General features: G+C 39.0%; 1 protein-coding gene across 2 annotated transcripts; it reads right to left on the bottom strand.

Moving 5' to 3' along the window:
• Nucleotides 1-218: 218 nt before the first annotated feature.
• On the bottom strand, nucleotides 219-24,421 carry lmtk2 (lemur tail kinase 2). Of its 2 annotated transcripts, XM_014975473.2 has the most exons (15): nucleotides 23,897-24,421; nucleotides 18,617-18,750; nucleotides 18,378-18,531; nucleotides 18,142-18,218; nucleotides 17,808-17,926; nucleotides 16,847-16,934; nucleotides 13,305-13,435; nucleotides 10,410-10,494; nucleotides 8,715-8,836; nucleotides 7,747-7,896; nucleotides 4,666-7,636; nucleotides 4,301-4,433; nucleotides 3,992-4,222; nucleotides 3,414-3,446; nucleotides 219-2,239 (listed from the first exon to the last, which is right to left on the bottom strand). In XM_014975473.2, the coding sequence occupies exons 1-15, from the start codon at nucleotides 24,000-24,002 to the stop codon at nucleotides 2,211-2,213; spliced, it is 4,563 nt and encodes a 1,520-aa protein (XP_014830959.2). In that variant the 5' UTR covers nucleotides 24,003-24,421; the 3' UTR covers nucleotides 219-2,210. The 2 variants fall into 2 exon arrangements, with proteins under 2 accessions (XP_014830959.2, XP_087864443.1); XM_088008317.1 differs by lacking the exon at nucleotides 3,414-3,446 and having other exon boundaries at nucleotides 219-2,235; nucleotides 3,988-4,222.
• Nucleotides 24,422-24,684: the final 263 nt, after the last annotated feature.

The raw sequence follows: 24,684 nt of genomic DNA, 5'->3' as shown, positions 1-24,684 counted from the left end.
GTTCCCAAATGTAATCCTCAAAAAGTCAACAAAAAAAAAGCAAAGAAATACTTTACATGAATTTCACCTACTTGCAGTATTAACAGGTAATTTTTTTAAACCATTTGGATGTGTGCAGTTTTAAGTTTTAATACCAGCAAAGCTAAAATTGACTGATATGAAAATCAATTAATTAATTTAACCCACCAGGCGGAAAAAAAAATATGCAGGACGAAAACTTTTAGAAGTTTGTTTGCATTTATTTTCATATTAAACAGTGTAATTATAAACATTTCATTAAATTACACTAAGCATGATCAATATGAAGTAAAAATATTTAAAATCTACAGGTTTTAAAGGACAGAATGAATTCACATCTGCTTCCGCGTCTTAATTTAACCGCTTTTAGTAGACGACTGATATGTTCCTCTGATTCAACTCAGCTTGAAGTTACAAAAATGAAACCTCCTGTTGATAATTCAGTTATTACATCTTTTCCCTCCCCCCACATTTACAAACAGAGGAAAAAAAAAAAAAATCAGAATCCATATATACACATTGGAACATCTCAACATTAAGTTACATTTCTCAAATGTGCAAGATTAAGCAAATGTATACTGTGGTCAAAATAAAACGATTTCCTTAAACAGGTGTTCAAGTTTAACTGAGGAGCAGGCTGCTGGTTTAACAGAAGTTAGTGATGACTAATATGGTGCCTTTAGGAGTAGGAGAGGTGGAGGTCTACTACAGGTGAAGTAAAGCTGTTCACAAGTGACAAATATTTAAGGTGGTTTTATCATCCAAAGAAATAGGCGGTATAACCTACACTTCCAAATGTAATGGCTGTAAATGAAGACAGGGTAGAAAATTGTTAGTTTTGTTTGTGTCGATCATACAAATCACATACAGCGAATGAATGCTTTTCAAAGAGGATATTGCCATGTTTGACACAATGTAGGAAAAAAAAAAAAAGAAAGAAAGAAAGGCAATTAACTACATCCATAACAACGTATAACAGCAGCCACATTTTGTCCGTTTTGTTCTGGTAGTGTCACCGAAGAACAACCGCCGCAGTCACCGGATCGTCCTATGAACACGTTAATGAAATTCATTGCACGTTTGTTTGCAAACGACTCAATTTCGACACCGTTTTCAAAATAGACATTTCTCACTTCTCTAAAAAGAAAAACAAAAACAAAGAGAAATTAGTTCCCACATCGCCCGGCTCGACGTGCGATTCTGAACTATCCGTAGCGACAGAAAAACGGAGGAAGAGGGAGCCGTCTTCGCGGAATCAACAGGCACCATGATTAGACCCGGCGACGACAAAACAACGTCGTGCATGTTTCAACTAAAATAAAAATTTAAAAAAATCAATCAATAAATCAGCAATATGTTCCTGTTCTCGACTGTTTTACAGCTGAACCTCCCCTTCGTTAAGACTGATAATGATCAATAATAATGGTAATAACACCCTCAGCTTACTGCTGGTGCTCCTTGCACAAAGGAGCGTACAGTGCGTCACCTCGACAGGCTGTTCGGTACGTCTGCAGTCCTCATCCTTTTAATTCAAATACTGCTACAGAAGGATTAACCGCAGAATGTCATCTCCTATCAGGAGGTTCATTAAACTCAACCGGAAGATAGAAGAAAAAGATCAAATAAAAGGCAACCACTGAAATAATTGCACAACATGAAGGAGAGAGAAAAAAAAAACATTGATAAATAATTACATTTTAGATTTATAATTGTAGTTCTGCTGAGATCAAAGAGCTTATTTCTGTTTGGTTGTAGTGATTATTTGCCAGCTCTGACTTAGTTCATTAATTTAAAATATTTTCTCTTTTTTTTTTTTTTTTTTTTTGGTGAGAGCAGGCAACAAAAAGAAACAGACACACATTTGGAATGTGCATGATAAGTCTTTAAAGCAGCACATTTGTCTTTTTTTCCTTTTTTTTTTTTCCTTAATTGCACTCGACTGAAATTATACCAACAGAGCTGGACAGTTCGCGTGGCTCGGACCGGGACCAGTCCAAATGTCTGAAATCGGATGAAAATCCGTTTTTTTTTTTTAGTCAAATCGCCAACTCCTCTGAGAATGGTTCTGCCTGAGGCGAGCGCTCCACAAACTGTCCTCATCCCAACATTCCCACAAAAAAAAAAAAAAGGGGGACGGGCATAGCTTAATTCCTCAGTAGTGTTTACAGATAACGGTTCCTTCGTCTGTCGCCTTAGTCTTTTTCTCCATCCTCACTGCTTCCTGTTGGGAAAGAAACAACGAATGAACTCACAAGAAACATCCATCGGAGATCCTGAACAAGATAAAGGTTTCTGTGTTCAATGAAGCCAAAACAAGCTCCCATTTTCTTACCAGTGTCATTGTGAAGCTTAAAAATGATGTGACTATTACAGTCAAAAGACGTCAGAATGAGAAAAATGTGAATTAATATTTTAATTAACTATTATATTAAGATATGTAAATGCTTTTGTCTTGCACCTCGCCTTTACTCCTTTGGACATCAAATACACTCTTAAGACCATCATAGAAACATTATGCATCCAAATATTGGTTTAAAGAAAATCTATGAATCGTTATTACCTTCTGTTCACAACTTGCATAGATATTCATAAACCTTCTAAACTTATAACACCCTAAATTATGGTTCTAGTGATATTTTTGAAGAAAAACATTTATTTATTTTGCAACCTGGAACTTTTGCAGGGGTAATATCCGAGTCTGGAAGTGTCAAAGATCAGTAACAATTACTTTGACCAGGCTCATCAAAAAAAAAAAAAAAAGAAAGCACACATGTAAGTTCAAATTTACAGTAGATGAATTTAAATAGTAGAAAACAATTAAAAAATAACTTTTTGAAGGAATGTCAACATCATAAAATGGAACAAAAAATATATGACTGTCAAATCAGGCAATAGTGTAGAGTGGGATAATTGAACAGCAGAGAAGAAATGTAGAAGGGCTGATTTTTCTATTTAGGCATATGAGAGCATACAGACTTATGTGTATATATAACACATGTATAAATAACACAAGGAATTATTGCATTCAAAACTAATTGACTTGATTGATTAGACACAAAGGGGGCATGCAGTAAATGTATCACGCTGTTGTAATGCAGAACACAATCTAGTCAAAGTCTAGATTGTTTGCTTTATTTAAAAAAAGATTATCATTTTAAATCAGAGGTTTAAACATTACAATGTTGTATGATTGGGGTTCTTTTTATTGAAATCATTAGGAAACAGATAGTGTGATTGACAAATAGAATAATTGATCATGTGCAATTATCTTAATTGCTAAAAAAAAAAAAAAAAAAAAAAACACCAACTTGATTAGGGCTGATTAATCAAATCAATCGTAAAAAATTGATTATAGAAATAATCGTCAACTAATTTAGTAATCGGTTAATAGTTACCTGGAGTATACAGACTCCAAGAATGCACATTTGCTGAAAGAACAACAGTCAGAGCAGTAATAAAGTCAAAACTGTATAAAAAGATGCATACATTTTTTTAAATACAAAACCTTTCATTTATTCATTCAAAAACTAAATTGATGCAATTTTTCGCATCAATTGCTACAATGATCAAGTGTTAACATTTTTATTTTCTTTTTTTTAAATTGTAATTACTTGTCTATGTGCATGTTTTAATGTATTTTTAACATTGTCTGAAAAAGGCTCAAGTGGTCAAATGAAAAACTTGCAGAATGTGGAAATTTCTTAAATAGAATTAAATTAACCGTCAGAATAATCGATTATTAAAATGGTTAATTCTGATTAATATTAAGTGTAATGGGATGGTACTCTCAGCTGGGTAAAGGTTTTATATATTAGCTGTTTTAATTTTTGATAGATTTAGAGACTGACTATGTATTAATCAAATATGTAGCCTATTGACTAACAAATGGTAAAAACCTTGTATATAAAACTAATGATTGAGAAAAGACTTCATCTTTAAGTCTTTAAAGATGGAAGACTGATGCTGAACTTGCCTCCTTGTTCGATGTCGGAGTCGGTGAGATGCGTCAGGGAGAAGCTGGCGATGTTTGCCGGTGAAATGGAGAAACGCGAGTAGGTGGAGGAGCTGCTCCAGCTTGGCTGCAGCACGCGTCCGACTGACAGGGGAGTAGAGGACACGTCCTTAGAGACGGGGTCTTTGTCACTCTTGGAGAGGAAGGCAGGTCCGGGTGAGGAGAAGTCGTCGTCCCACTCAAAACCACCACCTGAGAGACGTCACAGAACACGTTAGCAGATTGGATTCGTGTTAATCGGTGACAGTGAATACCAGGTTTTCGCCTCACCCTCTTCATCTGTTGAGCTTTCAGAGTTAGCAAAGCGGTTCAGGTAGCTGGCTGTGGACACGGGGCTGCTGAGCTCTGGGGACTGACTGCTCAAACCAGACAAGTGGTCTCCCAGTTCCTTAGTGGGCGTCTCCTGCAACGCAACAGGTCAGAGAACAATTAATAGGACACAAAAGAGCGCTCCGCTTTTACTGGAACCTCTGTACAAGAAGTGTGACTGGCTTAAACTGTTCTAGCTTTTTGTAGTAACATTAAAAAAATGCACAAGGAAAAAAAAAAAAAACGTTTAATTTCAGAACATTTATTCAGTGAATTTAAGAAAAAATTTTAAAAAAATTGCGAAATAAAATTTAAGTTGTCATTACCTGGTCAAACAGGTAGACTGTGACATCATCGAAGAACGACACCGCTCTCCTGGAGTTCTCTGCGTTGTGCCTGGCAGCAAACGAGGAAGACGGAGCTTCGATGTTCAGGTTGGTCGGTTTCAACAGGCTCTTCAGGTTCCTGCCGCTGGTGTCATCCGACACAATAATGGGCACGGCGTGCACGACTTCGTCCTCGCTGTCCTCGCTGGAGCTGTGCAGCTGATACGCGCGCATGTCGTCGTCGGAGTCCTCGCTGTTCTCGTCCTCCTCGTCAGCGTCGACGCCGTCTTCTTGTCCTTCTAAACCCGGACCGTCGCGCCTGCCCAGGTAGCGGCCCTCCACGTCGGGCTCTTTGATTTTATGACCGTCGTGGGCGTAGGTTCTGGTCAGTTTAGCGTGAACAGCGCCCTCTAGTGTTGGCTTTGTGGCGGGATCGGATGGGAGAGGGGACGTTTCCAGACCTTCTGTCGGACTCAGTGTTTCAGGAAACGAGTCCTGGTGATTCTCCGTTTCCGATTCTTTTCCATTGTGAGCTTCTGCCACTTCGCTTTTTAGTTCCTCTCTAATATCTGAAGTTGCCTCTAGATGCAGGTCCTCAACATCAACAGGTGCAGAGGAATCTTCTTGGGAAAATAAAGCATCAATATCTCTTTCCTTGTAAGCTTCCAGCATCTGACCTTCAGTGTTCCTCATCCATCCGACTTCTGTAGAACTTCCTGCAGTCGACTCCTCTGCCTTTTTCTCTGGTTCCGATTCATTATCCGAAAAGTAGGCAGAGTCTCTGTAGTTGCTACCAGTGAGTGGTTCTTCTGCAGGATCGCCGTGGTCTGGCCGGTGATCCTCGCTTGGATCCACACCGCGAGTTTCGAGCATACCCTCAGCCTCAGAGATGACTATTTTGGGGGGGACCAAATTGGTGGAAGCACAAAGCTCTTCCGACTCCTCTTCGATGGAAACGCCAACGCCATTTTTCACAGGGGAGCAGTCTGCGACGTTGGGCTGCGAGTTCCATTCGGGAGACTCCAGGTTCTCCGTCTCATAGCCGCTGTCTGATATTTTGTACGGAGGCTGAAGTTTATTTTGGGAGATTTGAGCTTTCAGCTCCTCCGCCTGCTCCGCCAGCCGATGAATGTCAAGAGAGTCGAGAGAATCTGGCGTTTCAGCTGAATTGTCCACCGTCGGGACGGTGGTGGACATGCTGTCTTCCAATAAGCTATCCTGGCTTATCTGATCCAAAGAAGGACCGGACACGAGGAGAGAAGATCTAACGAGTGGGTGTCCATTAGTCTCCAGGAAAGATTCCTCCTGATCAGACAGATTTGTTTCCAGGTCTAGATCTGCGTCCTCAATCAGCTCACTCAGAAGGTCGTTGCTCGTTAGGTCATCGTTCTGTCCATTTTCAGAAGGGATTGTTTGAACTGGGAGATTTTCAGGCATTTCACTTCCTCTGACCTTTGAGACTTCGTCGTCATCTTCAAGGCTGGGGATTTTGGCATCTGTGGACAAAGAGTCTGTAGTGGCACTGTCAGAGCAAAAAGGGATATGGCCATCCATACTGTTAGTGATGTGCTCAAACCTCTGTGAGGTAGAATTGAAACCGGAGTCTGCAGTCCTGTCTGAGGACTGGAGCAGAGTGAGGTCTTCAGTGGAAGAACCGTTCCTGACTGGCACCTGGCTGTCTGTTTTGTTATCTGCAACCACTGTAATGGAAGGCACCAGAGTTTTATTTTCTATCAAAAACGGCCCCAAGTTGGTGCTTGGAGAGTCTAAAAAATCCCCTATTGAGGCTGTGCTACTTGTTGCAGGACTCAAATGTGTATCTGCTGTGTTTAAGCTGCCTAAAGTGTCGAGGTTGTCCCAGGAGTTCATCTTGAATGTTTCCTCGGGTTCGTGGACAATGCCCGGTAAGAGAAAGTTCTGCGGTGGATTTGAGAAGCTCGAGTCCTCTTTCATCAGGTTCTGTTCTCTCAGAAACAAAAAATTATCAGACAGTTTTTCAGTCTCCAGACGCCTCCTTGCATCCGTGTTCTCCTGCTCTCCTTCCATAGCAACCGGCTGGTGACAGGCGTCCCCCTCCTCTAAAAAATAGCTCGGATTTGGGTTCACGTCTTCAACTTCCAAAGCTTCATCAAGAAAAGGGTTCCCACTGCGCTGCGGGAGCTCCAGAAAGTTCTGCCTCCAGGAGGGGGAGTCTTCATGCTTTGACCCCTCTTCAGTGAAAATGTTGGTGTGGTACGGACTGTCGTTTTCTAGAGATGACCAGATGTGGCTGTCTGGTAAATATGAATCCTTTGAGTCGATGCTTTGGTGGAAAAAGTCAGCATCCGTGCTCGACTCGTCCAGACGGACATCTTGAAGCACAACAAAGTCTTTCTGGTTAGAAGTGAAGCCCATGTCCTGTTCTGCGTTCTCAACGTCCCCGTCAGCGCTCTCGCCTTGCTCCTCAAGCTGGATATAATATTCATTCCCGTTTGATGACTTCTGCGAATTAAACACTGGGACAATCCCAGGAACTCCTAATGCAGAGTTCCCACTTTCAGCTCCTCCTGCCCTGGGTAGAGGATCGGGGAAATGAGCCTGGATGTCCTCCCTAGAAACAGGGAAGAACATGCTCTGGTAGTTTAAGGTAGTGTCCATGTCTGATCGGCCGTGGCTGCTGTCGTAGTGGTCATGCTTGGCTGCTTCCCAAACGTACTCGAAGCTGAGACCTTTGCTCGTTTCTGTAATGGTCAAAACTTCGTCTATCTCTTGTCGCAAAGCATCGTCGGCAAACTGGTCCAGGATCGGGAAAGACGAGTGGTTAGCAGTCTGTCGGGTGACGGGATTAGGCTTCAGTGCATCCCAGCGTTGCTCGAAATCTTCCTCCATGTCCTTCTGGCCTTGCATTCGCAGATAGATTAGCAAACGGTGTACTTCCTCGGCTGTGGCCCGCTTTTCAGGGGAGAGCCAGCAGAACTGCAACACCTCATACCTGCAGGTACAAAAAACAGATAAATCATTTAGACTTTTTCCTGACTTTATAACTGTTTTTCTACTCTATTTGGGAGAAAAATCTCTCAGACAATGGCTGAAAAGTCTCACCATCTGTCAGAATAAGGAAGCTCTAGTTGCGGTTTGAACAGTTTGACTTGTTGCTCCTTGATTACATGATGTAGAACCTCCCGGTCATGCAGGTGTGGGTACGGCTGAGTGGCATTCTCAAAAAGCTCCCATAATGTGACCCCCAAAGCCCTGCAAACAGAGGAAGAGCGGCAGCTACTGTTAACCCCATAACACACACTTGCTGCTCAGCAAATTACATGAACATGAAACAACAAATGTATTTAAATGAATGAGGTTACATAAAAACACTGGTAATTATTGGAAACATTTCCAAGTGGAGCAGTATTTAAACGACAAATTATTGCCGTCGCAGGAAAGGAAAAACGAGTTAATTTTTAACACGATACTATCTAGAACAAAGTATCATCTGCCATCTGTACTTTAACTCGCATGTTTGCAACACTTAACTGACGTCAACAGGACAAAAAGAAGTCATGTGGTCTTTATTAGGTTCTATATCCAAACTGGTATACAGTCTTTTTATTTATTTTATTTTTTTTACCAGGGTTGGAAATCTTACATAGGCCTGCCTGATGTTAGAAAATTTGCAATGTCGATAGTAAAAGGCTAATATTGTAATAACATTGTCTATTATTCTTGTTCCTCTCTTACATCCAGCGTCAGGATCTGCTGCTTTCAGACTCCAACTGTCCAACTGGCTAAATATTACAATAACATGAAAAATGTAGGTTGATAACACTAGGAATAAAGTAGCAAACAATTACTTAAACTTCAAACAGTCCTTTGTGATATAAATATTGCACACACTGATATGCAATATACATTACAAACATTTTCATCCAATTCACTGAAGGTTTTAACAGTTTCTTCTGTAACTCGGAAGAAAGACGTGATCAACTCATTATCAGGCAGATTTTTTTTTTTTTTTTTTTTTTTTGACTCTTCAAAAGGTTGTTTTTTTTTGGTCAGCAGATATGTGTACCCACCACACATTGCTGGCCTTTGTCTGCTCCATCGTAATCACCCCCCCATGGCGCTCCGCCACCAGTTCAGGAGCCAGCCACCGCAGGGGTGCGAACACATCATCCTCCGTGATGATGTAATCGTCCTGCAGAAATGGGATTGTTTTAAACGTGGCATCACACAGATATGGATAAGAGCCTAAACGAAAAGCATCGTAAAGAGCAGAGATTTAGCGACTGTTGAGGCAGCACACCCTGACATTGCCTCTCTGTTTTCTTACAGAAATAGATTCGCTGGGTGACCTTCCATCATGAGTATTAAATTCAGACAGCATAACTGCTGGCTAAGCTGTATTTCAGGAATGCAGTAGATCCAACTGCTGAGGACATATGCAGCACGTCAAGTTACAGAGAGGACAATCTGAATTCTGCGGTGAAATGTATCCCATGTCTGATCAAAGGGGACATTTGTTTCATCTCAGACTGAACGCAGTTATTTTCTGTGCGCTCGCCTGGGTAAAAATAGCAGAGATTGAGATTCTTCTTCACTATGAAACCCAGCCAGGTTTTGATGTAGTCATGACAGCGATTTAGCTACGAGTAAAACACAAAAACTAAACCAAAGGATGAATGGTCCAAGTTTTGATTATCACATCATCTTCCAATAGGACCCACCAAAAAAAAACAAAAAAAAAAACATGTGTTTTGGTATTTTATAGAGCACATTATCAGGGACTACCTACAAATAACTTAAAAACATTTGACAACAGAATACAACTATGAAATATTTAAACTTTGCAAAAACCAAAAGAATATCCACAAGTACAGCCTCCTGAAGTGTATTTTAGGTCAGGCACATAGGTTGGTCACCCAATGAATCTGGATTATTCCTAAAAATCTAGAGATATTTCATCCTTTCCAATAACATTCAGAGTGAACAAAACTATATTTGCTGTGGCATCTCCTTTTCCGGCTTGGTTAGAGCAGCTGAAACATCAGTCGTTAAATTTTATGATGTTCAAATTCAAGCACCAAGTTCATGAAGGATGGGAACTTTTTGAAGACATTTTGTCCTTACACGATGAACTGTACTGAAATATCACATGCTGAATTAACAAAAAGTCATATTAAAACAGAAAGTAAACATGCTAGCATTAGCCTAGCACTTCTTCAAACAACTGAGAAAATGTAATGTGGAGGAGAATCATGGGGAATTCCTTGGTTATATGTGTCAACTTGGATATAAGTTTAGGACTAAAGCTTGTTGGTTTTTCTTTGGGATGCCTTGTTAATACATATTAGCATTTTCACCCATTTTCCTCTCGAGTTGGAGGAGTGCATTTTGACCGACCTTTATAAACTGCTACTGGGATTTAAATAAAAAAAATTCTGCCACTGTCAAGGAAAGTACATGCGTCCTAAACATCACTGGTGTCTGGGACACAGTGACAAAAATAATGTAAATTATGCATTATAGATGAAATAGTGTTTTACTTAACTACATAAATGCAATAAATTGCATATGATCATAAACTCAAATTTCAGATAAGCAAAGATTGTTTTGCACACAGTATTAAAAAATCCAAGTGAACCTATGAAAGCTGTGTTTCTGTGAAAAGGAATGTCATTAGTTAGCATTAGATAAAAAAACAAACAATGTATGCAGATTATTACAGTAATTATGCACAGAGGATAACAAACCATGAATAATGTCCTTACTTTATATCTGTAGGGTCCGATTCCATAGTCTCCCACTTTAACTGTAAGATCTGAGGTCAAGTAGCAGTTCCTTAGGGCCAAATCACTGAGAACATACACACACAAAAAAAGCATTAAATATTTACTAAGATCAATCTCGCTTCTTTCTTTAAGTGTCGGTTTTATACAAGCTTTGCTCATCTGGTTGTAAGAGATTACCACGGAATGGTTCTAGAGGGGCCTCTCTCAAGAATCACAAATGATTTGGGTGCCCACAGGAATTCAGTACAAGTGGCTTCTCCTTTTCCCCCACTCTTCACATTAAACTCTTACAGGAGCTATTTTTTTTTTTTGGCTTGGCCACAGGATGTTGCTTCTGGAGAGGAAACGGACCGAGAGCTTTTGTCGGTCTGCCAGGAGAGGGCGTCCAGCTCCGAGGTTCTGCGCATTAAGCATTCATTCACAGAGAATCCAGAGGCAGGCTCCTGTTACTCTCTGCCTCACTGGCATTCTTGGTACACAGAGTCCTTTTTAAACCACCCAATGACAGACGCTGTGGACACCAATATCCTTGTGCGTACATGCATAGCCTAGCTAACCGCCAATCCTGCAGAAACCTCTGAAAAGATAAATGAAGATGCATTTTGAAGCACTCCTGTCCTCCGCTGTTGGTTAACGTGTCAACATGTTAGTGACACAGTAAGGAGGGGAACAAGTTCAACTTGTTGGCCCTACAAGTCCGTTATATGGTGAAGAGGCGATCACTTCAATGCCCATGAGGTATTTGTGGACTCATTGCAAAACCCTGCTACACTCTCAGGTTCAGCAATACTTGGGTCACTCAAATCACTTCTTTAAAAATAATATTAACCAAGTGGCACATTTTGAAAGAAAATTGTTAGTTTAGATGACAATTAAAAAAAAAAAAAAGTTACGGATGCCATCTTTTAAACGTGCAATATTAAACAGAAGGGTAAAACAACATAACATGAAAGAAATTACTAAAAAACTAACTTTCAGACATACATTCCTTGTAAATAATTTGGTGGCATTAGTGGTTGAGTTGAAAAGTCATTTTTAATCATGTCTAAAAAGCAAAAACATTTATGGAATAAAATATTCCCTCCACCCATCCAACACCTGACAATGCTTTCATGCAAAAACAAAAAGCTCATATGTGCATCCTAAAATCAAGATAAAAATTCAACTGATTGTGAATACAAGCAATTATTTTACCTATTCAAGCAATGTCATATTTATAGTTTTAAGAAGCCATTTCCAAAAGATTTGAGTTGAAAAAATTCCAATGAGGAAAACAAAACATTCCAGTAATGACCAATTTTTATTTTCTTTTTGTTGGTCATTACTGGAATGATTTAATTATTTCAATCTTTGATTCAATTATTTCAAAAATGATTTAATTATTTCAATGTTAAGTTTCAGGGATTTCTTTTAAACTGAGCCAAATGTAAAGTTTCAATTGCATCATTTGAGCCAAACACGGTCACTTCTAGCTGGGAAAAAAAGCCCAGGATGACGACGGACAAATGTCAAAGTTGAAGTTTGAAATGGCAGCTGAAAAAACTAGCAGGTGACATAGTGCTGCCTTCTGTTGTGTAAAGATTATTTTTGGTTGAGAAATGTTTTGACTACAGGTGAAAGAGTTCTCGGCACTGGATAAATACGTTTAAGAATATTACTCCGATTGAATTTAATGTACACTGCCAAAGAGAAAAAAAGAAAAGAAAAGAAAAATATTGATTTATAAGAGATCCCACACTTAAAAAATTTAAAAATTGTAAAGTTTCCAAAAAGGAATTTATTAACGAGACAAGCTGCTGATTGAGTTTTGCTCTTTTGCACCTCCATTCTTATCCCTGCATAGCAAAGCTGAGATTTCAGCCTGGGACGTCGGCCCACACAGCACTTGTCCCGAGGGGTTTTGTGTCTGTGTTGCTGCACCAAGCGCTTACCCTCTTATATACAGTTTCATCAAGCTGTACACTGTGTCCTTTTTTTTTTAGTTCGCATAATGAGTTAGTGTTTTTTTTTTTTTTTTTTTTTAAAACGTTTTGAGTTGAACCTGTCAAAGAACCATTTTCACTAGTGAAAATGAAACGAGTCAACGCTGAGGAAATCGTGTAGACCTCTCTGTGAGTTGTAACAAGGATTAAACCACAACGCCCAATATGAGGATATCCCTTTACATGCAAAGAGCAGAATCATCATATCCCTCTGGCAGCGGACAGCTGACACTGTGGCAATGCATTGGAGCTGTGTAATTGGAACCCTCAAAGCTTATTCTGAGCATGCAAAATAGAGCTGATGAGCTGAGCATCGTATGCTAGCCCCACCCCACCCTGCGATCCCCGAGTTCTTAACGTCTCCCTGCACCCCTGCTGGCAGGGGTGGGGGAGTGGGGGGGGGGCACCCAACCAGTGCTGGCTGTGGTAAAAATGAAAACGAAACGCGGCCGCTCCGCTGTACAAACCTTTTTTGGAGAACACCTGTACTCCTGAGACTGGTTGGACAGACAGCATGCGAGTAAAACTGACTGTCGGTCTACGTCTTCACAGTCATTTCCACCAACTTTTATGACTGTGTACTTACCACATGACACTTTAAATACCTTGTAAAATTAATTATTTTAGAAATCAAAGTAGCAAAACTTACCGATTAGGTAAATATTAACATATTTGAAGTTTGTTCTTTTTTTAAAAGCTCTCAAAATAAAAGTAAATAATCACAATCTTTAAAAACTACAAAACAATGCTGACACAGCTGCTGTCGCTGACAAAGTAAGCAATACCCTAAACAGCGGCTGCACAAAAAAAAAAAAAAAAAGAAACGCATTGCTTTGCTTAGCAGATCAAAACTGTGTGCGCTTAATTAAGTGTTGCAGTTCTGAAGTGCTACCTGTGCAGGAAGTTGTGTTTGTGAAGGTGAGTGACACCAGCAGCAATTTCGCAGGCCATCCTCTGCAGCTGCAGCAACTCAGCGTTTCTCAACGTCCAATCCTGCTGAGACAGATAGCTTCGCAAATCCCCCTGCAGCAACAAACAAAGACGCACACAAAGAGCAGTTAACCCATGCAAACAACTGACCAGAAAGAGAAATATTCTGTAAATTATTTAAAAAAAAAGAAAAAAAAAAAGGCAAGAGATGCCAATAAAATGCAGTGTGCAGACGGTGCCACAAAGGGGCAGCAGACTCCCCGCTTCTTGTCTTTTCAGCACTTCTCACAGCCCAGGGTGAGACAGCCAAATAAGGGTAACACAATTCAGTGCTTCTCAGTGCTGTGTCACAGATTTATAAATAAGAGTGGTCTCGGTCAGATCGAGAAATTACTGCGTACTCATCTCGTCTGGACAATTATCCATCGCCAATACAATGAACTGGAAATATTCACATTCAAAATGATAAAGAAACTATTTGGAAAATTAACCCTGCGGTTTGCCGGAGCGGCGTGACGACAGAGCAGTGAGACGTCAATCATGTGGTGCACCGGGAACAAATAGTTAACCTCTGGGGGGTATGCCAAAGAGTCAGTAAATTTGACTTTCAACAAGAGCTCAGGCCCAGCCTCGTAGCACATCTGTGTCTGTCATTCATTAAAGTATAACAGAAAGTGACTGCCAAATCGTCAATGTGTTATTGTGTAAACTCCTTAACACTTACTTTGGGGAAAAAAAAAAAAAAGCCTGCTAAAATGTGCAAAACAGTCGGTTTAAGAGAAATTCCCTTAAATTAGCTAAACATGCAAATATATTTACTGTTGGAGTTTACATGCTAATGTTTAGAAGGAGTTTCTTTTGCCACAAGCTGTCTAGTTCCTTTAAAATCAGTCATATGAGCTCAGTTCTAAGTATTAATTGAGTTTACTTCACAATTACACACTTTTCTTTGTCGGTCTGACACATAACTCTAATAAAACACATTGAATAATAACGTGACAAATATGGAAAATCGTATGTTCGCCTTTGCTTGGCTCTGTATACACAGAAGATCCAACAGGGCTTTCGTAGAAAGTCTTAACTCTAAAGCTGCATTCAAAGTATATAAACGTAGTCGTTCGTCTACCTTCACTTGTGAATCTTTAGGAGTAGGTTATGAAGTTTGTCTTCCAGGAAATATGCTATTAACAAAACAATAAAAGTACAAGCATGTACTAAGTTTAGCTTAGCTGCTACAGTATCCAGTTACAAAAATGAACATAAAAATGAATTCCAGGTATTTTCTGAGGCAACTTGGGATGCCATTTTGGAGACTTGAAGGTATTTTAGAAATTACCGTAAGCCTATTTGCAGCGTCTACCTAAGTTAATAGATCACTGAGGGCTACCGGGAAATGTAAGCAATCACGAATCAGAAGGTCAGTTTTGAAATGGTGACTAATTCAATTATACCCCAAGATAAAAAAAAAAGCAATTAAGAGATTCGCTGATAAATCAGCAGTTAGTGGATTTGAGTTGGTCAGAAACTAAAAAAATCTATTTAAAATTTATAAACCCAAGCAATATGAGGTTCTGCAAACAACATTCTTTGGTGTGGGAGTTGTATGATTCAAAAATGCTTAAAAATAAAGTATGTAGAAGAACAAAGATGTAGGAAGATGTTTGAAAAGAACATCTTAAAAGATGTTGAGGAATTTCTGCATGGTATTCAGACTGCTAAAGAATGGCTTCTTCCCCTGGCTTCTTTTAGCCTAACTTTTAACATGATTTATTATTGATAACAATAAACTGTGTGGACAAATTTTAAAAGCCAAACTCGGGTGCTGCTTGCCTCACGGCATGAAACACGGAGGCATTTTTGACAAACATCCCGACTCCTGGCCGCACACTTAAAAGATCGTCACTCAATTGACATCACTTGATATTTTAGAGCCCACAGCAACAGTTGTTTGATGTATTTTGATGTCCAAATGCTTTGAGTTTGGGTTACCCAGCATGGTTGATGTAGAACAGGAAAAAAAAAAAAAAACGCCATCAATCTACAGCTTGACAGAAGAAACATCACACTTGAATGGGTTTTTTCAGGATTCAAGTTGTTCACAGCCCAGCTGTAGGGTCAAATTTCATGTTTGGACATCTAGATGATGACTGATGCAGCCTTTAAGTAGTGAGAAGACAATTTTACCTTAAACACTAACAAAGAACTTCAGCTCTTTGACGTTAGATTCCAACTGAATTCACTTAAAGAAAGAAAATATGCAGAGTGCAAGTCCAGCTCCATCTTGAAGCAATGACAAATCTTTATCCAGCGAGGGATAACGAGTGTGCACATCACTCAGTTGTGCTACCCTCACACATTATCACCCTCAACATACAGGACCTACTCCTCCTCTCCCTAATGACTTGTGGCAAGTTATTCACCTCGACTTATTTCCATGTGCTGTCAGAGGGATTACTGGAGCTGGCTGAGAAAGACCACAATGCCAGAACTTATGCCAAGTGTGGGCAGCTGACAATACCCCGGCCCAAATGAGATGACGCAACCCCTGGCCAGACAAATTCAACTGGACTCGGCTTAAGTCGTTAAACGGGTTGGAGAAATGAGAACAAGAAAAAAAAGAAGACATTTGATTGTATTAATTTAGCAGACTACACAGCCAGTAAGCAACCCAACAAATGCCGACAATACAGCAGACAAATGGGATGTTGATCTACCCCCCCGCCTCCCTCCCACCCAAAAAAAAATAAAACAGCCAAAACGTAGCTTTCCCACAAAAAAACAAAAAACAAAAACAAACAAACATATGGGTTTGTTTGTAACCATTACTGCACGTTTCTTTAGCTACAGCTTCGTTTTCTTAAGAATTCATTCAACAGCTGCCAACGACCATAAAGGGTTGGCCGTAAAAATGCACAAACACAGCAACTGGTAGAGCTGACACCAGAGGAGCGTAAATGGAGCCTGTTGCTTTACTGGGTGAGGTGGGAATGTGAGAAGTCCAGGGCTTACTGTAACTATGTAACTGGCTGAAGGAGGGGATTGGAGAGGGAAGCGAAGGGTACTCCCCCAAGTTTGTCCAGGCTCCGTTGTGCGCTCCGTGAAAGACGTGAGCAAATGACCATGAGGACCAATGAGTGAAATCAGTGTGTGCAGTAGGTGGGAGGTCCAATTTGGGATTAATATGTTAAGCTTTTAATTTACATGGTCCAAAACAGCAGTCACTTCTGAGAATTTGAACAGTCCTTGTTATTATACAAGCTCAAGAAAACGCTTCAAAATGATCAGTTAATTCACTTTTTTTTTTTTATATATATATATATATATATATAATGAAGCATTGGACAAAAGTAATCACACAAAAAAATCTAAAGACAAATGTCAAAAAAAAAACAACCAAACTTCAATTCAAATATGCATATTTATCTGGATTTTATCTCATTTAGTTGCTTTCCTTCTTTAGTAACTAACTTATTTATGACGACCAGAAAGCACATCTTCACTCACCATTTCACAATACTCAAACACAAGCAGGAAGGGGATGGCCTCGACGCATTGTCCGAGGCACTGGAGGATGTTTGGATGCTGCAGCACTCTGAAAACGACAACCAAACACAAAGGGTTAAAAAAAAAAATCTCATTAATAAGAGACTTTTCTAGAAAGAAAGGAACAAAGAAAGAAGCTGTACAGCTTTATTTTGTGTTTTCAAATGTGATAAAATATTGTGCAACGTATAGAAGAAAGGGCAGAGGGTGCTGCCAACACTGGTATTACTGTTCAAATATGAACAAAAAGACAACATAATCAGTAGTTTGGTATTTAAAATTAAAACTGTTGATAATTTGTGATGATTACTCATTGGGTTTATAATAATAGCGCATTTACTGAAATTTATTGCATACACTTTCCGCGTGATTACATTTTTAAAAAGGGTATAATCTTAGGATTTCAAAATGACTTCAAGAACTCAGTAGCAAAATGTCATTTATGAAAAATCAATAAATCAATTTTCAAGGGGCACATATGATTATCTTTAGACTAGAAGTATCTTACTCAGCCTCTGAGGCTAGAATCTTTAGTAGAAGCACATCTTGCATGAATAGAAGATCTTTGAATATGGAGGAGTTTGTTGAAGTAGCAGCTTCCCCTCTGTTTTGATATAACTTGTTCATGATTTGACAATTATTTCTTGAGATTAAAGCTAAGAAATAGTGATGGATACTTAAAAGAATGGCATTTGTTTAATTTCATAAATCTTCAATTTGTTTTAAACATCGAAGAGTTTTTTTAGATGAAGTGAACATACTGTATTAAACTGCATGAGTGAAGTGAAATTATTTTTGTTGATCAACACGTTTGTGTGATCACTTTTAATAAAAAAAAAAAAAAAAAAAAATTTGCACATTAAAAAAGAGCCAAAATCAACAAAAATGCATTGTGTTTAAAATTATTACTTCGTTCATCTACCTGTATGGATCCCCCTGCTGCAAAAAGTCATTCTGCTCCTTAGCACTGGCATTTGCTTTCAACTCCTTTACCACCACTCTGGCTCCCCCAGGGTCTGTGTATATTTCACTCAACAGGACCTGACAGCAAATAAACACAAGCTAAATGATTAGGGGTCCTGTGAAACGAGCAAACATCAACTGAGAACATTTACATTTTATTCCCTGTATTACCCAACTCCCTACCAAATACATTAATCACCAATTAGCATGAAAAATGCTGTCTGCACAAAAATAAGAAAAACAGCAGGATAAAATGCTAAGCTCAAACTTAAAAAAAAAAAAAAACATCCTACCTGACCAAACCAGCCATTTCCAATCTCCTGGATGTAACTCAAACTGTGGCGTCCTACTTTGAAACCACTTGATGATTCTGAAACACCAAACAGAAACCAAATCAAAACTGACTGTACACAAGTTTTATTGAGAAATGCGTTTCCAAAAAGGGTTGACAAAGGTCAAGTAGGTGTAATGTAAAGAATTTAAGCCTGGCTTTGCCAGTATTTGTGTTTCTGCTTATTGCTTATCTGACCTGTGATGCTGGCCAGAGGCTGCAGATGCGGGGGTCCTGGCAGTGGCACGGGAGACACAGCGAGGGTGTAAACCTCAGCCGGAGACTGCATAGAAGGCGTGTCCTCTGCTGGCGGAGTGAAGTCGATCTCATCATCAAAGTGGTCCTCAAACTCCTGCTCAAAGGAGAAATTAATTAATTAATTAATTAAATTAGGAGGAATTGTGCTCTTCTGACAACCTGCCAGCCGCCTCTCTCACCTTGAAGTCGATCTCTCTTTCCTTGCAGCAGGTCATGCAGTTCACTAGCACCACCACCAGAGCCACAAGCACAACTAATGACACGATCAAGGGCAGGTAGAGAGACACAGGCAAAGCGTCCCCTGTGTGTCCATCTGAAATGACAAAAATGGATAAAAGAAATGAAAAAAATAAATAAATACATTTTTGGCTGTAATAAAAAAAACAAAACAAAAAAAAAACAGAGCATCTAACAGCAGTTTTTATCTAAATCTACCCACAACAAAGGTTTGCTTAAGACAAACAAAAATAGACTGATCATCTGATCACGAAACTCCTGCAGCTTAGCCGCCCGACTGCACGCAAAAAGGCAATGTCAAACCAAAACACTGTGCAGTGCTACATACTTATATTTCTAAGTGCACATTATCCACAAACACAAGAACTGTCGAAGCTTTTGGTCCTGACCATCCGGCTTCTGGTTCAGAGACATTCGGAGAGACAGTTGTGGGGGTGTCCACACGGGCCCATCAGCAGCTGATGGTGCAGCAGCGGTGACAGCAGGTGTGGGGTTTCTCAAGCGAGGATGCTGCTGGCCTAGCAATTCGACTGGCAGCTTTAACAGCAGCCTTTCAGCCCACCCGCTGCACTTCTCAGCCTCTAGACTGCAGCCGGGCCCGCATCACAAAAATCAGCCTTTTCCATTTTAGCACAACTGGTAAAAGAAATTTCAAGCATATTATATGCACACAGAGGTGAATCTCAAAATACAAGAGAAAAAAAAATAAAAAATTTTTTGATATGACTTGGAAGACGAGCGAGTAGCTGTTACAGAGGTGAATATTGTGTGTTTACCTACATCTCTGCACAAAGAATTTATGTATTTAATTTGATTTTTTTCTTTTTTTGTGATGCTGATAGACCAACACAAAGTAAGGGAGGACTGAAAGAAAACTATACATGGCTGCATTTATACAAACAGAAACCAGAGAAGTGTGGCTGATTAGCACCAGTGGAGTCTGGACTTTGATTAAGCCAAACATGATCTAATCCATACTTCAATGTTAGTTCCAACTCTTTTTCAGACAAACAGATATTTTGCAAGGTTTCATCCATTTACCCATGAGCTCCTCTACTTGTCCTTAAAAAAAGTAACATTTGTTAGTTTGTAAATATTTCCAATTTAGTAAACATAAAAAAAATAAAAAAATAAAGAAAAACAGGCACTTTAAAAGACGGGAGTGCTATCTATTATTGTAAAGCTTTAAAATATTCATGTTCAACTAAATAAATGTTTAATTGGAAAGTACTTTTAAATGTAGCAATTATTTATTTCCTAGTTGAAATGCGATTATAAAAATGCAATGATTGTTGCTCAATTACTTTAACTTAAGAATGAAAAATTGCAACTCCGTTTAAACAGAGAAAAACAACAATTAGCTCATGTTACGCTTTAGTTTTAAACAGTTGCGTAAATACTGACACTGTAAAGCGAGGGTACTTTAACTTTGTACTCTGAGGTTCTAAATTCTAAAAAAAATAATATTTTCATGAATGGAAAACTGTTTAGAACAGACCCATCCTTTCACATGCTTGCTACATCCCATGGCTACAGGACATAGGATTTTAATGTGGCTATATCATGTTTTTTTTTTTTTAAATCCTTTTTTCTATTTTTTTTTTTATTGTTCATGTGTAATATTCTAATGTTCTAAGAAGCTGAAACTGGGATTGTTACCTAAAACAAATCATCCTCGTGAATCACAGACAAGTGCATGCTAGTATATGACACAGTCTCACTTTTTCAATAGCGTTACCGCAAAGAATTACCGTTTCAACGACATCTTTACTAGACTCAAGCACCTTTAACATCATAACGAAAGGCAGGTCAGCTAGAACGTTAAACCAGAACATTGTTTTCATAAGCATAGGAATTACTGGATTATACTTCCAACTGAACCTGTTGAACAAGACTGCGAAATGGATACTGTGTGAATACTGGATGGTAAAAAACAAATGTATACAATTTCTAAATGGCTCTTTAATGTCACAAAGGATTACATTCAAAACAACCTAGTGGAAAAATTGCCTTAATTGTAGGAAGGGTTTCAGTGCAAACACCCTGTTGTGTCTTCCAGCATAGCAACAAGTGACAAGGAAGTCCAGGACCCCCAGAGATGCTACAGCAGCAGTCAACAAGAGCCGGGTCGCTGCCCCTCCGCATGGGATCACTTCTTCTTTATTAGGTTTTATTTGAGTCATGGGTTCCTATCATGACTTGGCAGAGTTTTAAGACAAAGATGGTTTTTCTAGGACCAACACTGTAGGGAGATGTCATGTCTTATTTCAGCTGTACTGCATATTTCAGTAGTGATTCTCACAGAGGAGAAGCTGACCCATTTTTTTAAAACAGACTTTAAAAAAAAGAAGAAAAAAAAAACTGCTTACTGCTAAAAAAATAAATAAAAATAAAAGGATGTCGGCAGAGAGCAGCAAACTGCACTGTCTGTCTGGCTGGTTCAGGATTTGTCAGTCTGGGATCATCTACAATAAATCAAAAGCAAAGCCCGTGTTACCAGAGTTAGCCGGGTCATTCTTTTCAAGACATTATTTTCACCGAGTTGTGTTCAGTCCAAATATTTGTCATGCTTCTGTTGTCCAGAAAAATAAATAAATAAATAAATAAAGTGAATGACAGAAACCTGGTTGGCTTGTGGTGATGTCAACATCAATTTGACTCCGAGCCATCCAAAACAATGCCCTGGCAGCAATATGACAGACAGACAGGCCTGAAACAAGCCTCACTGACTGACTGGTGATCAAGCAACAAGATAACCGGGCAGTGAAGGAATACAGCCAACATTCCCTGTGGTAAACATGTCAGCATGAGCTGGCTTCGCCCCAAAACGAGGCACAAAAATCTATAACTGTACTTTTACTTTACACTAAAAGGACCACACAGGTCACTAAGGCAATATATGTGCTAATGAATACCTAAGCCAGCAGTTTTAATTATTTTTAAGTGCATCCACATCCATGTTCTTCAGCTAAATTCAAACTGTAACAATGAAGAATTATGGACTTGTACCGTTTAATTTATGCACCGGTTGGTGTAGGCCAAACAGGAGTGGCGAGGGAAAGGTTGTGGGTGATAAAACCATAAACAGCGGGCTCATACTGCAGCCTTTCTTTCCTGTATGCTACATTATAACTGAGCAAACAACACTGCTGCTAATCATTGATAGGGGCTGATAAGATTAGAAAACATTGCGGTTACACATTACAGGTCCACCGTTTAACTTTTTCACATTTATATATTTTTTTTTTTAATGCGGTATTCTGAGAAACTGGAGGGAATGGGACTGATGAAAAATTACCGACGTAATCTAGAAAACACTGAAATTACTTCCTGAAACTAGGCTCATGGGATTCTGAAGATCACCTGTGATTTTCAATCCGTTTGACTTATCCGCTGAATATACAAATCACTATAAAATCTGCACAAGTTTACAGGTTTTGGATAGAATATAACTTGAAAAGGAGTGTCATGATGCAAGCAAATTAGCACATGAAGAGATAGCAAAACATGTATTTCATAAATAATTTAATAGACAACAGTCATATGATCTCACTCATGAAAAGACATGTGATGCAGGTAAACTATCCTCAGTGCTATAAAAGTTGAAGTGATTATTCTGGAAACAGTTTTGCCAGGCTGGTAGGCAATCATCAACTCAACTCTGCAATAAATCTAGACAAAAACGGGTCAGGATATAGAAACATGGGATTGTTTAATAGCGCACAAAAAAATTAAGGTGCATACCAGAATCAATTTTGGATGACTAAGGTCTAAATTTAGGAAAATGTGTAAAATGTTTTCATTTTCAGAATTTTCTCAGTCAAATGGTGCTACTTAAGCAAATCAGTGTCATCGTAAATACACTGATCAATCCACTAGGTTTAAAGCCCAGGAACATCAACAAAGAATGACTTTCCTCTATTTTGGTGCCATTACTAACCTTTGCTAAAGCTGTGTTTAGTTGTTGTTTGTATTTGGGTCTTTCCATCTTCAGTTTTGTGTTCAGTTGGTGAAACGTAAGCTCAGTGCAATATTCCACTTCTTCACCTTTGAAAATAACCATTTTGCTTTCACAGTATATGCTTAGTTTGCACAGTAATTCAACTGTATAATAAAACACCCAATAATTAGAGTGATGGGTTACCATCTTCATATTATCGTGCAATTTAAAAGGCAAGGCAAAACACACAAACTGTGATCAAACTGTGGCATCTCCTCAAAAATAGCTTTTAATCTGCAATTGTAGGAAGCAGCTTCAAGGGTTTTATTTTTACATTTCAAGTACAAATAAGCATATAATTCACTACCTCATATGATTTTATTCCAATTTAACATTGCAAAGGTCATCTGTAAAGTCCAAGCTGCCAAAATGGTGTTTAGATGAGAAGATAAACCAAAAAGTCTGTTAATGTTTTAAAACTCATATATGACAGCAATTTACTGGTGTGACACGTCAGTGAATATATCATAAGCCCACAAAACGTCCAGATCAGATCTAAAAATTGAAAATGATTTATGTATTCATTTCATATGCTGTAATATCTTTGTTTGTAAGAAACATGTCAGCAGGATGTATTTTTGTTTCAACACAGACTGATGTTTGAAAGATGAATGTAGTACAATCTCCAGTACTAATGAAATCTCTTGAGTGACCATTACAAATCATTTAAAACACCATAGATGTTTAAAATTTCAACCTTATTTGCTCTTTCACGTTAACGTGAATGTGTGATAAACTGCTATTGAAATGTGAACATATTGGACGAGATCTATACTAACATCCAAGAATTTCCCTCACAATAAAGCGACTTGCTGTTAAATAGATAGCAGAGGTAAATGTATCCAATTATAACGTGTGCTTTCCCTTAGGGGAGAGATTCGGGGAAAGTTTGTTTATGATTAGCTTCTCAGGTGGTCAGTTAGCCAGGTCGTGACTTTCACTTGATTGTGTCGTTCTTGCCGTAATTTTGTTTAAATATTTACGGGTTTGTTCAACCACCGAGTAAAACGGTTTCTCTTTTAAACCATTACCCGCACACTGCCTAACAATCTTCACAAATTACCAGAGAACAGTTATGCTGGCGTTAGCTTTATAGTTGATCATTAGCAGCAGGTACCCATTCCAGAAAATGCTAGCTGGTAGACATGTTTACGTATAAACACAAAGTAAAGAAAACCATATACCATTCATTTGTTAATAAACTCGTCTTCAGGTGCCTTACCTGTTTTGCGAGTTTCCCGAAGAGGGAAAGCTTCAGAGAGCCAACATCCAGACAGAAAAATACAGGTAGCCAGCAATAACACAGACCCATGGCGTCTCTCCATCATCCAAGTTTAGCTAACGAAATGTTAGCCAACTGAAACTGTCCTAAATAAACGGCTGATATAATGCCGAATTACGTGATTTAAACATTGATTACCAATTTACTGTCAGTGTAAGCTACACATAAGAGCACATTTTGGGGCTGTTTTAGCCAGATGCTACTCGCCGGGCTAACTAGCTTGAGCTAGCATGTCGAGGCTAGGAGTTTCAGCTGACGACAGCAAACGCAACTCCGACATGAAGCGTTCCGTTGTCCATAGAGATCAAAAACAGCGGCCACCTTTCGCGAACTGTCATATTTGATGAAAACGTCCAAGCCTTATTTACATAAACATAATCTCAGAAAAATTAAATCAACAGCCCCTTGGTATCATGAAACGCCTCTCCCCCAAAGCGCCATGTTCCTGTACATCACAGAATAGGGGCGTAAAAATCCATGTGACTGGCAGTTACCTAAACCAATCAAAAGGAAGAATGCCTTTAGCTTGTACTTGTATGGCCAATCAGCGTGTAGTTTTCTTATCAGTCAAGCGAATTCACTGATTTGTATCAAAGCAGAGGAAAGTCTTTTACTCCCAGTCTCTTGACTGACGTGTTACGCAATGGAAGAAGGCATACCATAATAAAATGCTAATTTCTGGATTTATAACCAACTATAAATAAATAACTGGTTTTATTTAGTGACAG

The sequence above is a fragment of the Poecilia mexicana genome, unplaced genomic scaffold (genome assembly GCF_051168715.1).
Source record: "Poecilia mexicana isolate PSO_F unplaced genomic scaffold, ASM5116871v1 scaffold_8, whole genome shotgun sequence".
In the NCBI taxonomy this organism is placed as follows: domain Eukaryota; kingdom Metazoa; phylum Chordata; class Actinopteri; order Cyprinodontiformes; family Poeciliidae; genus Poecilia; species Poecilia mexicana.
This window is presented reverse-complemented; position numbering and strand designations above follow the sequence as displayed.

Excerpts from the sequence above, each read along its gene's own strand:
- lmtk2 (XM_014975473.2), bottom strand. The coding sequence starts at position 24,002 with ATGATGGAGAGACGCCATGGGTCTGTGTTATTGCTGGCTACCTGTATT. Across the intron at positions 7,637-7,746 it reads CTTCCTTATTCTGACAGATG|GTATGAGGTGTTGCAGTTCT; the intron begins GTGAGACTTTTC and ends TTGTACCTGCAG. Across the intron at positions 2,240-3,413 it reads TTGGAGTCTGTATACTCCAG|GAAGCAGTGAGGATGGAGAA; the intron begins GTAACTATTAAC and ends CTTTCCCAACAG.